The following is a 15,044-nucleotide window of genomic DNA, read 5'->3' on the forward strand; positions in this document are numbered from 1 at the left end:
CTACTCAAGAAATCAACGGATAGGTCGGAAACCTACTTGAACTTAGGGCTAGGATCAAGCAAAGGGCTTTGATTACCGACCAGAAACATCAAGCATTCACCCCAGATGCCATAGTCTTCCCAACCCTGATAGAGCTGGATTTTATCTAGTCATTTCTCCCACAGGGTGGCTATACTTCTAGCTGGAAACAAACAAAAAAAAGCTAGAGAATGTTCAGCTCATGGTTTCTCAGGGCTTGAATGAGCTACCAGGAGCCAGGGGCCTTTGGCTCAGGACCCAGGTTTGATGGAAAAGGAAGATGCACGGGGTGTGAAACTTGGAAACACTTTCCTCGTCCAGCAGCCATGTCCCACCACCCCTATACCCTACCCTGCTCATTCCTCTGGTTCTTACCTGTAGACAACTTTCATGTCCACCCATCAGAAGAGTATGCAGGGGGCAAGGAAAGAAGGGAAAGAAAACTCAGACATTCCGTCTTGGATGCAGCGATACTAAAGAGAAATGCAAAGCCTCTTACATCCTCCCTGACCTGCATTTGTGGGATGCCATTCTGCTTCTACCATCCACTCTGCCGGGGAAAAGGCATCGGACAGAACTTTCACAGGAATTCTGGTATGTGACCAGCTTACCTCTCACAGCACCAAGAACCTTTATGAAGGCAGGAAGGAGTGCACGTCTCAAAAAAAAAATAATTTTTTAAATCTCTGAGGCAGCAAACATCAGCATATGACATCCCACTCTTTCTGTGCTAATAAGTGGATTTAGGTGAAGATGCTTACTTTTAAATTTACTGTGATCCGGCGTATCTTGGCTTTCTTCTATCAGTATTTTGGCAGCCACGTCAAGAGTAACAATCTTGGTTTTGGAGACCAGGAACAGCATGACAAATTTCTGGCTCATAATTCTCAGAGACTTATCTTTTCTACTGTTTGCAGATGCTACAAAGGGAATAAGACAAAAGCATCAAAACGTAATTTACCACAAGAGAGACTGTACTTCTAGTTTGCCAGACCTATCTAACTGTATCAGCAGATGGAAACATCACTCTTGTTACAGTGATCAGCGGAAGCCTGTTGGACACACATCATAAAAAGATGGTTCACAAAGAAATAAGACAGATTTTCTTGTGGGTCATAAAATTACAGTAGGTATAAATTCTGAAATGCTTTATATTCATACTTCATTGAATAGAAGCCATGAAGTAGTTTTCCTGAAGCAGTTTTGGAAAAGATCAAAGTAGAGGGATAAAAGGATAGAGTTAGGGACCAGGAACTATTTTCAGAACATCAACCCTTCCCTCAATGGCAAGGTCTCCACTTTTATGTCTCTGAGCCCACAATAGCTAGACTGTACCCTCCACATAGCAGGCACCCACCTCTTCCATTGTTTTTCAGAAATAAGTGAAGAAATAAACAATAAGTAAATAGGAGACACTGATTAGATGTGTGTTGCCATTGATGGCAGGCAAACCGTCGCCGACAGATGGCTGTCTCCTCTGGTTATGAGGATAAGAACTGGCTCATAGGGTGGAATTAAAAGGCATGAGGTAGTAAATGGAATGAAAGCCAGGCCCACCCTTCCATTCCTATTGCTTATAAATGCAAGTGAAACGTGAGGGATACCTGCACTTTATTATCTTAGCAAGGAGCAGCAGGGTGAGAATGAAGATCAATGGTTAAAGGAGGGACAGCATAAATACGAGCTGGGAGGGGAAGAACAATGTAATATAAGTAAAAAAAAAATCTGCATCAAATAAAGGTTGTCCATCTTTCTAATCAGTATTTTCTGCTAATGGGGTTCTTTTCTAAGTCATCTACTCCAGTATATAATTAAACAAATAGGATCCTTTGGAGAGAGAAATTCTTTCCAAGTAAATTTTCCTTAAAGGCTCACAAGCAGGAATCAGCATGGGGCTGTCAATCTGAAACGGGAGCGCTGTTCGAGCTCTACGGTCCAAACACACCAAATACCAAGTGAAACTGCCACTACACAGTTTTTCAGTGAGGTTGAGTGGGCAGCCCAGTCGGGAAGCCATCTGTCTCCCTGTCTTCAGGAGAGAGAATAAGAGGACATCTCCCTCCAGGGTGTTCCATTTGGTTCCTCCCATCTTAGCAGTGACTCTCTTCAGAAGACACCATCGCCCTCTCCCTGCCATTACTCGGCGTGGTTACCGTGGACTCACAAGAGGGATAGTCCGGTTCAGAGAAATCCAGTAACTGTGGATCCTGGGAATCTGGACAGCCATCTCTTTTGCGTTCCCCAAATTTATAATCCATCAGGTCGAGCTCTTTCTGTTGGAGGTGTGCCATCTGCTCTTCGTATTTCTGCTCCTCTCCTAGCCTCTGGAGGTTCCTCAGGGTTTTCGGCAGGCTGTGCCGTCCGTGCCAGCCGTACTGATTCTTGGCCACCCGGCTGACCAGATGCAGCGACTCCAGCACATTCACAATGTCGTAGATGCGTCTCCTTTCAACGCCTGTTTGAAAAAGAGAAGCCAGCCATCATCATGCCGACCAACATTTTTGAGTATAAAGTCCTTGAAGGCTTGGACCTTGTCTGTGGACTATTTTGTGTGATACTCTGCCCAGCAAATATAATTGCTCAACAAATTCATACTATATGAATGCAAGCAAAAGAAATGTTTTTCTTCTTGGGATCCAACTCTCGATAAGATCTAGGATAAACATCCACCTTGAGATGGATGACAGTTCCATCTGTATTACATAAATAGTAGAGCAACTTTTCTTTGGACCTGTTAGGCAGACCACATGAACATTTCAGTGCGTTAAAACTGGTGGGTTTCAGCGTCATAGTAACACACGTCATAGTAATAAATGCTTGATGAATGTTGGATGGTTGATTTTGACTTGTGATCCTAGTTATACAGACTATAGAACTGTGTCCAGTAACTGTTAACTCATTATTGGACCATATTCTCCTTTCCTGGAGTTTGAATGATGTGAAAAAATTACTTGTTAATTCTCTTAATGGCCAGTAAGGAAAACAGATGGTAAATATTTTGTTTCCCATTTTGCACTGGCAACTCAGGAGTCAAGGGCTTGGGCACCCTTCTTAAGTTGCTGGAGGAAGCTAGTGCCAGGGCTGGAACAACGTACAGGCTGCCCTCTGCTCATCACACCTGTGGACAACTCTCCCTGGGCTCCCATTCGCTGTATCCTGCCAAACAGCCCATTGATAAAGCACAGACACTCTAGCAGAGGCTGACCATCCAGTTCATCACTTCCCTACCCACTTTCCCAGCACTCCCTAAATAGCCAGGATTACGAGCAGTCTATTGAATTTACTAAAAATATTTACGCTGGTTAAGTGCGGGGGCTTCAGGGTCAGACTGCATGAATTGGAATCCCTGCGTTATCCCTTCCTAGTCGGGTGAGCCTGGGAAGTTACTTAATCTCTCTGTGCCTTAGTATTTATCTCATAAAATGATGAGGATTAAATGTGATCATAAACTCAAAGGGTTTCTGAGAGATGTTAATTTATCTACTCTTTGTATGTTATTTGGTAAATATCAGTACTTCCTGCGTGGCACTGGAGATACCTAAAATTCCTGCTAGCATAAGAGGGGACAGTAGAAACAGATTTTTAAATCTTCCATCTTGACTCATCCTGTTATGCAATAGGCCCTTAGGCTTTGGGGACTCAACTGGCCCCTTGTGCTCTCGCCTAAGTATCCGTAACAAAAGCCTCCAGGCATCTCTCAGAAGACTGGCCCAGGTACAAAAATGCCTTCTTTCTCTTCACTTGCCAAGAGCTGTTCTATAATCAGGGCAGACTTGGTGCACGTAGCTCTTGGCCTTTCAAAGATTTAACACAAGAAATAAACCAGGTTACAATGAAAACTGTGGAGCTGAGAGGAAATTCTACCCCATGCATGAAGACGCATTTTGCAGTCAGAACATTTCGGCTCGTGACCTGGAAAGGCTCTTCACTCTCAAAAGCTCAGGCTTTGGTGCCAGATGCCTGCTGGAAGGTGTTGGCCAGAGCAGTCAGCAGCCCCTTGTCCGGATCTGCCTGGCTCCTTATTCCAGTCTGTTTTCATATATTAACACATCTTGTTGAGAGTGGAACGTTACAAACCTTCCCATTAGAAATGTCATGTGAATGCAACTGAGACAGCCCAGGGCCAGCCATATGTCTGGCTGTTTTGTTATTCTGTATTAGACACAAGCTGCTAAGTCTCCATCTAGTGGCTAGACATCTCAAGAAATAAAGGAAGATTGGGACAACTAAGAGAGGAAGATGATGCTTGCTATGCACCATAAGTGTTCAGGAGGTGGTGCTGGCAAAAGCCCATAGGCAGCTACTTGCCTGAATAATCACTCACCTTTGCAATCTGGACTAACTGGCCACTGGCTGGGTGCACCTAAACTTCCCACGTCACAGGTCTCAAGTCCTGCAGGTAACTCTGGGGCTTGCTCTGCCAGGAAAGTCTTCCCTGGCACTGAGCCTTCTTTTTCTTTTGTATTCAAGGCAATCCGATTAATCGTAGGCATGGCATTAGTTATGCCCTTGAGGATTTACCAATTGTTACCATGCTTCCCCATATAGAATACCCCATAGAGCTTATCAAGAGCATCTCAGCCCAATAAATAGTTTACCAGGCTGTGTAACTTTCCATTTACTAAAGTCACTCCCAGTTCTTTAACCTCGTATCTATAATATCAGTATCGAATCTACATGAGACCAGAAACTGGGAATGAATGCAATTTGAATGCTTTGCACATCGTTGGTTAAAATATGGTCTTAAAGCTTGTGACCTGGGATAGAGCAGGAGTTTAGACTCAATCCCAGGAGATGGTTACCCCTGAAACAGCTTCTAGGAAGGGACTCCATTTTTACGACCTCACGTGAAGAGAGATGGCAGGTTCATCTGGCAGGTCTTGGAAATTGTGAGACAGCAGGAAGCTGTTGCAAAAATCCTTGGCATTCTGTTCCAGGCGGTTATAACATGGGGATTTACAGCCCATATGAGAGTAGGATCCCACTCTTCTGTCCTCCCTGGGACCTGTAAGGTAGCTTTCCAACATCTAATCTTTTGTCTTCTGCACTGATATCAGTGCAAGGACTCTTGATGAGGCCTGGGTATATGGAGGAAGGTGGCTTCGTGAACCCCAATGAGAAAGACATCGTATGATCTGTTGTTTTACCCTCATCTTCTTCTTTTTTTTAATTTATTTTTGGCCGTGTTGGGTCTTTGTTGCTGAGCGCAGGCTTTCTCTAGTTGCGGCGAGCGGGGGCTACTCTTCGTTGCGGTGCACGGGCTTCTCACTGCAGTGGCTTCTCTTGTTGGGGAGCACGGGCTCTAGGCGCGCGGGCTGCAGTAGTCGTGGCACGAGGGCTCATAGTTGTGGCTCGCGGCTCTAGAGCGCAGGCTCAGTAGTTGTGGCGCACGGGCTTAGTTGCTCCACGGCATGTGGGATCTTCCCGGACCAGGGCTCAAACCCGTGTCCCCTGCATTGGCAGGCGGATTCTTAACCACTGCGCCACCAGGGAAGTCCCTACCCTCATCTTCTTAAGACTAGTTTCTGGACCCAGTTCCTCAGCTACATCTACACCAAGCCTCTGTCCAGCTGGCTCACCTTCCCCTTCTTGGTTCATTGCTACCAATGCCAGAATACTGTATTCCACTTCCGGGTTCTAAAATGGCTCCCGGTCAAAGCCCTCTGCTTCCTCCTAGCTGTAGAGGATCACAGGATGGCTTGAAGATGGTGGAGGGGGTGGGGGGAGTACCTCTAATGAGAGCTGGGTAGAAACTGTTCCATGTAGCAATAAGAGTAAGCCAGGCTCTGAGTTGGGCATGTTACTGACATTATCCCCAACTTTTCTAAGTTTCTGCAAGGTAGGTGCTATGGTCCCTAGGCTGTAGTTGAGAAAAGAATAATTAACTTTTTAAAGCTCTCACAGTCTGTAAATTAGAGAGCTGGGCTTGAAATTCAGCTCTGTCTTACTCAAAGTACAGCCCATGGTCTTCCCATCACAACACACTGGTTCCTCATTACCTCAATTTCCAGCAAATAAAATCTTTTTAGCCATCAGTTTGAATAATTCAGAGTGATAACCATCTACTGGGTCACATTCTTTGGGCTACGGGAAGATATAGAACTAATAAACAAACTAAAAATATACTCTATCATAAAGCCTACTGGGCTGATTTCTTCGAGCCTTTCTTTCCCCTGTATGCAAACCCTCCTAATCTTTTAAGGGGACACTCTGACATCTTCAAATCATGTGATTTCTACTTATTTATTGTCAACAGTATGTTCATTCTGAAACCAACTGCAATCCACGTCCACTAGGAGTCTCTATTCTGAATCGGCAGTCGGCATATTTATAGTCCAGACACCACTGCACATTACACACACCCACGCCGTGTGAACGCATGTATTCCTCTTTGTTATAAGGCTTAGCTGTTTGAGATATATCCAGATGTGCTTTTACTAGTTGGGCAGACTTGCTGTGAAGGTCACAGTATAGGGCTTCAAACATAATGCTCTTGCTTTCAAATCGTGCTTTATAACAAAAATAACACCAGTTCTGAACTCTTTGAAGCATTTTAAAAAATAAACAGAAGGATATTTCTAAATATCTTTTGAGTCTGTCTGAAATAACATGGGATTAAGATATTAGATATTAATTTGTAATGTGAGTCTTCTGTAAACATATTTTTTAAGCTTAAAAAAACCAAATATTTGTTTGACCCTCAGGCCTAAAAGGCTCCCTGGAATTCTATGCATAATGATGATGACAGAAGAAAAGCTCTACCTGCTCCTCTGTCCTCACTCTTTTTTTTTTTTTTGCGGTACGCGGGCCTCTCACTGCTGTGGCCTCTCCCGTTGCGGAGCACAGGCTCCGGACGCGGGCTCAGCGGCCATGGCTCACGGTCCCAGCCGCTCCGCGGCATGTGGGATCTTCCCGGACCGGGGCACGAACCCGTGCCTCCTGCATCAGCAGGCGGACTCTCAACCACTGCGCCACCAGGGAAGCCCCTGTCCTCACTCTTTTGAGGGTCAGCTCTTTCCTTAGTAAAGGAGGTGATCTGAAGCCTTTGGCTTGCCCGAGGAATCAACGTCTCACCGTAACTGGAGACAGGCCTCCAGGTGATCCCACAGTACATACCGAGACTGACAGCAACTTCATCTAGGGAGATGGTAGTTTTCTCAGTTGACAGTGGATAACTTGGATAGCGGGCTAGAAACTTCTGGCACAGGAGTCCTAAACTTTTCTGTTTTCTGCTTGGCCTTTGCTTTTCAAATTCGTCCACAGCACTGTCCCCAACAACATCAAGCTACAGAGGGCAGACAGAGGGAGGGGGGAAATGTCACAGTTAACATCTTAACAGAGAAATTGCAATGGGTGGTATTGGCGAGTGGAGGGGAACATCTAAATCCATACCATCCTAGATTCTGGTTAAAATGCATTTCCTAATCTAATTTTCTTAACATTTTACCTATTGCTTTCTCTGAACTGAACTTTTCCTCCTTTGTGATTTGAGGCTGAGTCTACTGTTTAAAATAAAAACTGAACAATGCAGTCATTTATAGGTTGCTCCAGCCTTGATTTATAGGTTGCTACACCCTTGCTACTAGCGTGCTTGTTAGACTGAGATCAGCGTCACCAGGAGCATGTTAAGAGGTATAAAACCTCAGGCCTCACCTCAGACCTGATGTATCAGAATCTGTCTCTTCCTGAGATCCTGTGTAATTCCTATTAACGTGAAAATTTGAGATGTACTTGCCTGCAGTGTGTCACCAGACTCTTTATTTTTCACAATTTACCAAGGGTTGATGGAACTGAACAGGGGGAGCTAAGTCTTATTCTTCCTTATTCTTTCTTATTGTAAGTACATTAAACTAGTGTCCTTGTCTTATCAGCTCACGTTTGAAAAAGGCTCAGTTCAAGCCCCAAGAAAAACTTTTTTTTAAAAGTACAGATATGCTGCTTATTCAGTAGCTCTGGTTCCCTACAGGACAGGTAATTTAAAGATGATTTAACTTTAAATCCCCAAACCAACGAACTGAACATACGTGAGAATGATAAAATTCCTCAAGTCAAAAACATTTAGATTAATATTACCCTTAAAATCAAAGCAAAAATTATAATTCATGGCAGCATTAAAAAAATCCAAATTTCTTCATTAGATCAAAATTATTAAATATCATTGCTTAAAAAAATTATCATTTAAAAATGTGTACTGGTGAAGACAGTATCATACAGAAGAAAAGAAAGCATTCATTATGAAAAATGAGATATAGAATAAGAGTTCCACTTCAGCTGTAAATAAATAAAAAGATTAAGTGGAGTACTGCTTTTGACTCAATAGTAACCGAAAAACTGAGAATTCTGTGACTTTTTAATAATCAGGTAAACATTTTAAAATTCTATGAAAGGTCTTAGGAGCACAGCCTGTTTACCTGCAGACAGTCTGTAAATGCATCATCCTTGTTCTCAATGGGCCTGAACAGTCCTTTTTTCTTCTCTCGGTCTCTTATGTCTGGGCTGGCAGCACTAATGAGCATCTTCAGGTTAGCGGTGGGTGTCCATGGTTCTGCTTGCTGTCTGTCGACAAGCTTAACTGGAGTGATGGGATTTCTTTCTGGAGTGAAGATTTTTTGTTTCGATAAGTCAATTGGTTCATTTTTTATTGGCGTCTTTGGGGCCATCCTTGAGCGATCAACAAATATATTTTCCTATTTTAAGAAAGAGACCTTTTAGCGAAAATGAGAAAGGGCAGGTATCAGCTAACAGTACACTTTATTCCCATTATTCACTAAGTCATGAAAATACAAACAGACCTATACGTTCAGGGCTGAAAAATATCAGGATAGGTAGGACTAATGAAAATAAACAAGGATCCATGGGAACCGAAGAGTGGCTGCTACTCCCTTTAAGCATGTTTTTCACGGCACCTCTGTGAAAGAAGTCATGAGTGTTATGCGTCGCTGGTGGATGCTTGTAATAGGCGGGGATGATAATAAGAGCAAATGTGGGTTGAGCCCATATTGCTTCTAAGTGACATATTTTTTTAAACACTATTTACGAGTTTGCACTAGTGAAGAGCAATTATGCTTTTGTTCAATGTTCACCAGGGCTAATAGAGCAATTACCAGGGCAGATTAATGGAAGGGCAGCCAACAAAATGCCACGTTTCAAACCACCCAGCTATCTAATGTCACTCCCCCAGAGCAGTGCTTCTCAAACTACCCCTGGTGAAGGACCAGGGTTTTTCACAGACTGAAAACTCCCGGAGACTGATACACGGTCTTACTTCATAGGACTCATATGCAACTCCCATCACATGTGACTCTCCTCTTGAGTTTGCCATTCAACTTGACCTACAGGCTTGTTCGACAAGAAGAGACCACTGAGCACAGGTTTAGATGTCACAGGGGCCAGATCGACTGAATGACTGTAGAGGTTTCTAAGTGCTGAACTCTCAAGTTCTGTTCGTGATGTATTGCAGCTTGGTAATAGTTTGTGGCCTAGCACCTTCCCCCAGACTCTTTGAGTAGACTATCTTAGATAATTAAAAGAAAAGATTAATGATGGGTTCATTAATCCATTAAGAAAAAGGACTAAGTACACACAACTCGCGTTTGGAATTACTAAATTACCGAAACAAATTTCTTTCCCCTAAAATAAGTTTTTGCCATTCAAACCCAGAAAGATTCTGCTCTTCCCATAGTTGAACTCACCTCCAGGTAATAGTGCCTTTACGTAATTAGGAAGGTGGATGAATTACATATCTGTCACTCCCTTTCCTGCACACAATATCACTCTATAGGTTATTGCATGCTTGGCTTTTGGCCGAACAGTGGTTTAAAAAAAAGTGTTTTCCTATAAACGAGCAACATATGAAGAAGGAAAAAGAATTGTTTGGGATGGACTTCCCTGGTGGCGCAGTGGTTAAGAATCCACCTGCCAATGCAGGGGACACAGGTTCGAGCCCTGGTCCGGGAAGATCCCACATGCTGCGGAGCAACTAAGCCCATGCGCCACAACTACTGAGCCTTCACTCTAGAGCCTGCGAGCCACAACTACTGAAGCCTGCGCGCCTAGAGCCTGTGCTCCACAACAAGAGAAGCCACTGAAATGGGAAGCCCACACACCACAACGAAGAGTAGCCCCTGCTCGCCACAACTAGAGAAAGCCCGCGCGCAGCAACGAAGACCCAACACAGCCAAAAATAAATAAATAAAATAAATTTTAAAAAATTGGGAGAAACTGGAGTTTGCGGTAGCAGGCCAACTCTTGTTTTCTGGATCAGCAGAAGCTGCCAGCTAGCCATGGTGAGGTTCTGTCCTAGGGTAGCAGGAAAGGGGTGGAGATGGGGGTGACGATTTCTCACGCCATTGCCGCAGTAAGCATCCAGCCTGAGGCAGTGCATCTATTCAAATCTCTTAACAAATCCCTACTAGTATACAATTCTGATGAAGTCTTCTACAAGGGAACTCTCAAGGGAAAGTACCGAGTGCATATTATGTGCTACACATGATACCTGTTTCATGCACTTTACACCTATTAACTCCTCATCCAATCCTGTAACCGAGGTAGTAGTATTTTTCTAGCCTACAGATGAAGAAACTGAGGCACACAGAGGGTGCCTTGCCCAAGGTCACATACAACCTCAGTCAGTATAAAAGTCATTGGTAAGGCAAGAAATAGCTGACAGCAGAAGTTTCCAAAATTCTCCATCTAGAAGTAAGCTTGTCCTGGGTGTGAACTGGGAGGAAGTTATCTTTTTCGCAGCTCCAGCAAAAGGTAGCCAGCAGGCCACGGGGCCCCACTAGCCTCTGTGGAGAGGCAGCATGGGAAGCAGCTCTGCATGTGGGCTGGTAGGGCCAGCTTACCGGCCTCTGCTACTTATCAGCAGGGTGAGAGCAGGCAATTCCCTTCTCACTTTAATTCTCTCAACTGAAAATGAAGTTCATAAAAACACTGATCTCCAGAGTTATGAGAATAGTTCCTGGTATATAGTGATCACTCAATAAAACCTAGCTATTCTCTCTCCCCCCGCTCCACTTCCTGTTCTTTATTACCATCCATCCTGGCCCTCAGAGCTAATATAACATAGCACAGTGTACTGCTATTTAACTCCCTGGGCATGTGTCTTGTCTCATTGACGAGACTGTGCACTTCTGGAGGTCAGGGAGCTAGTTCCACACATCCCATTCCTCACAGTTTTTGGCACAATGCCTTCCCCTTTGCATGTGCTCAAGGAACACAGGGCCTTGATTATCTAGTTATTTCAGAAGGTATCCCAACGGTGGAGGGCGTGTCCCAGGCTTGTTGAGGTGCAGAGATTCATCCTTCTTCTCCACAGCCCTCATGGTACCTGCCCTCCCAGGAACACTGAGCTCCTACTTCTTCCCTACCAAGGAGCAATTCAGGTGAATTATTTCCTCCAGCACTTTGACATATTTTCACTACAGTTTAAGTAATACTTAAAGTAGAAGGGGAGTTATGTCACATGGTAGGTTACGATCATTATCACACCTCTACTCAACAGAAAAAAATGCCAAGCAAATTGTTTTCTGAGGTTTCAGGTGGGCAGAAAGTCAGCTGCAATCTAATCACATCCTGATCCATCCGTCTGTCTATCCTGCAATCCTGACACTGTGGAAGGCAAAGGAAAGGGGATTGGAATGAGAATTCAGAAATAGAGCGGTTTTTGACTCCACTCTATATCTTTCTGATACTGCACAAATTGTTCATTTTGTCTGGGCCCAAGTTTCCAGATCTTTGAAATAAGGGGTTCAGACCAAATTATATATCTCCAAGGCTTTCCAGCAAGGCTACCCAGCCATGTGGTGGACACTGGGATGCACCTGGCTCACTTCTGGAATGAATGACTCATTTCCCCAGCTGCTGGAGTAATGTCAATAGTAAGCTTCTTCACGCTTTGGCTGAAGAGGGCTGACTCATCCGGGATCACACGCCTTCCCGAGAGGCCGGTACTGTCCTCAGTGGCTGGGAGAGGCAGCATTGACATGTAACAGCTTGGTCCCCTTACCCCGACTCAGGACTCCTCCGAGGGGTCGTCCCAGAACTCCCTATGGGGTAAACCCAACTTCCACTGAGACTGTTCTGCAGCTCTGCTTCTCCCTCTGTCTAATTCTGCTGCCTTCCCTTCCCTTAAATGGGCTCCCATCCCCAGGGCACTCCCTAATAAACCACCTGCACACTAATCTCCACGTCAGATCTGCTTGCCAGGAAGTCAAGCTGCAACACCCTGGAAATCACCTCTTCAATTAGAGAGGGCCTGGAGACAGTCCCCAGGAAACGGGTTCTCCAGTTCTCATGTGCAAATGGAGGTGATGCACCTTGGCTTACCTGCCATGCAGTTGCTGTGAGGATTAGATCAGATAATGAGAGTGAAAGCAGTTTGTAGTCTGTGAAGTGCTGTGCAAATGTTCATCACCATCATCATCATTATTATTTATTATACCAGCATTATGACTGAGCTGTAAGCTGACATGGAAAGGACCTGGTAATTAGAAGATCTCGGTTCTAGTCTTGCTTCTGTCTCAGATACAGCTTTGATCATGTTACCTCAAATAGTACATAGACATCAGCCTGTTCAAGGCCCTTGGTGACATTTTGCCAACCTCTTTTCCGGTCCCATCTCATGCACGTCCCACATTTTGTCCAAACAGTCCATCGTTCTTCTTCAAACCTGCCCCAAATTTTATCACATCTGAGCCGTTGTGCACACCATCACGTTGACTCTAAAGCCATGGGCTAAGCTTTGCCCACTGAAACCCGACCTGCTGTTTAAGACTCATTGCAAATATGACAGGCACGTCAGGAGGCGTCTCCTTCTAGCTATTGACTAACAACTCTCCTTCCCTTCAGAGCACACTTTCCAGAATTAGTAATCCACACGGAGGGCTTTCCCCTGCCTGTCTCCCAGGGGGTTCCTCAAACCACCAGTCTGCTCTGATCCACTGCTCTCACTTCGGTCATCTGTCAGTTGACAAGTCAATGGCAAAATATTGCACTTGACCTCACTGCAACGGTTAAGACTGTTGACTATTTGCTTTATAAAACTCTCAGTCCTTCTGAGCTACCACTGTTTTCTCTCTTGGTTCTCTTCTGACTGTTCCTTCTCAGCCTGCTTCACTGGCTCCTCTTTTTCCCCTCTTAGAAACTCAGCCCTCCACACCTCCCTGTTTGCTCTCTCCGGGGCAGCTCACCCACTCATGTACAAGGCTTTAAAACCAACCTGTATGTTGTTAATTCCCAAGTTTGTATCTGGCTAGGACTTTCCGTGAATTCCCAGATCAGGCAAGCAACTGCCTCTTGTACATATTTATTTACCTGTAATCACATGGGTACAAATACATGCTTCAAGTTGAACTCACCTTCTTTTTTAACCACTCCCAATAGATGAATGACCTTCAAAGAAAACCCATGCCCACTAAGTCTAGGCGTGTCCCCAAATTGACCATGCTGATTTACTTCTTTACTAGTTTCCTTCCTCTCTACTTGCCTAAGTCTTAGCACTCATCCCTTCAAGCCCTAGCTCAAGTGTTATCTCCTTCACAAAGCCCTCCCAACAGCTCAATCCTTGTTGTCCACCGCTTCATCCCAAACCATCCTTTTTCTACTTTTGTCATTCCTAAATGCACTGTGGACAACTGAAGAGGAGAGTCTTGCTTATAATCTCACAACTTGGGCACAGTAAGATGGGGTAATGGCGTTGAAAACTCCTCTATGTTTTAAAGAAAAGTTTCTCCGTGAGTGGTAAGAAGATGCATGCCTACCTGTAGACCTTGAGCAATGAAGATCAGACAGTCAAGAAAGATAAGTCCTCTAAATGCCGACTGACCCATAGGATACTGTTCCAGGCACCCACCAGAGGGTTTCAAGAAGTACCACTAGCTTCTGGCCACTCTGGAAACTTTGAACATTTCTTGAATGTCCACAGCACATATACTCATATAGAGTCTGCCTATAATGACCGTCTTACTCCTTCTTGTTGCCTTATAGTTGAAGTCCTCAGCCCAGATATTACCTCTGTGAAGCTTTCCAACTTGCCCTAGACTCCCCATGAATTTCTTTCTTAATCTTCTGTTCTGCTGGGGCACTTGGTTCCCACTCCTATAGCTCTTACCAAATCACAGTCTAGTTGGTGAGTTTTACATCTCAGTCCCTGAAAGTGTCTCAGGTAACCGAGGGCCAGGCCTGCATCATATTCATCTTTGGGCTGTCAGTTCAAATGAGTAAGGTGTGGGGCTTCCCTGGTGGCGTAGTGGTTGAGAGTCCACCTGCCGATGCAGGGGACACAGGTTCATGCCCCGGTCCGGGAGGATCCCACATGCCGTGGAGCGGCTGGGCCTGTGAGCCATGGCCGCTGAGCCTGCGCATCCGGAGCCTGTGCTCCGCAACGGGAGAGGCCACAACAGTGAGAGGCCCACGTACCGCAAAAAAAAAAAAAAAAAAAAAGAGTAAGGTGTGAACAGTATGGGTTGCTGGGTGCTTTACAGACACCCAAAGAGGAGAGGCTACTTATTAATTTCAACTTATGGAAGAAAAAAATAGGCTTAGGGAAGCTAGGAGACTTATTAAACCGCTGTACCCCCAGCCCCTGAAACATAAATATTTGTTCAAAGACTGAATAAATATATTTATTTGAGGTTATGAAGCTAACAAATGGTAAAGCAGGAAATCACACGCAGATCTCTCTGACTCCGAATCCCACGTTCTCGGCAGCCCTAGAAATCCTCCTTCCTTTACTTCACAGCAATGTGAAAAGAGAGACAAAAGCCCAGCCTAGCATCTCGCAGGAGCGCTCTGTTCTCTTCCTTTGCCGTCTCTTTGACAGGTGAAATAAGCCCTGCTCGTGTATTCTATTTCAAACATTTTAACCACTTTCCCAAACCTCTATGGCGTCATTTGAGGTTTTCTCTACACCCACTAAAATATGAAAGCTCAGCTGGGCACAGCACTTACTGGGCTAACTAGAGTAGGAGAAGTAACCTTGTTGAAGGCACGATAAAAAGTCATTGACCCAGAAGGAAAGAGGT

The 15,044-nt window shown here is 44.6% G+C and overlaps 1 protein-coding gene across 2 annotated transcripts in view; it reads right to left on the reverse strand.

Annotated features, from left to right (window-relative positions):
* The window catches only part of E2F7 (E2F transcription factor 7), a 32,661-nt gene that overhangs the window by 15,446 nt on the left and 2,171 nt on the right, over nt 1–15,044 (reverse strand). Inside the window, exons 3-6 of one of the 2 annotated variants that reach the window (XM_067697406.1) lie at nt 8,430–8,705; nt 7,135–7,303; nt 2,183–2,473; nt 780–938 (exon numbers count right to left, since the gene is read on the reverse strand). In XM_067697406.1, the coding sequence (XP_067553507.1) occupies nt 780–938; nt 2,183–2,473; nt 7,135–7,303; nt 8,430–8,705 (895 nt within the window). The remainder of the gene's footprint in view (nt 1–779; nt 939–2,182; nt 2,474–7,134; nt 7,304–8,429; nt 8,706–15,044) is intronic. The other variant, XM_067697407.1, reaches the window with a different exon arrangement.

Source organism: Pseudorca crassidens, chromosome 11 (genome assembly GCF_039906515.1).
Source record: "Pseudorca crassidens isolate mPseCra1 chromosome 11, mPseCra1.hap1, whole genome shotgun sequence".
Taxonomy (NCBI): Eukaryota; Metazoa; Chordata; class Mammalia; order Artiodactyla; family Delphinidae; genus Pseudorca; species Pseudorca crassidens.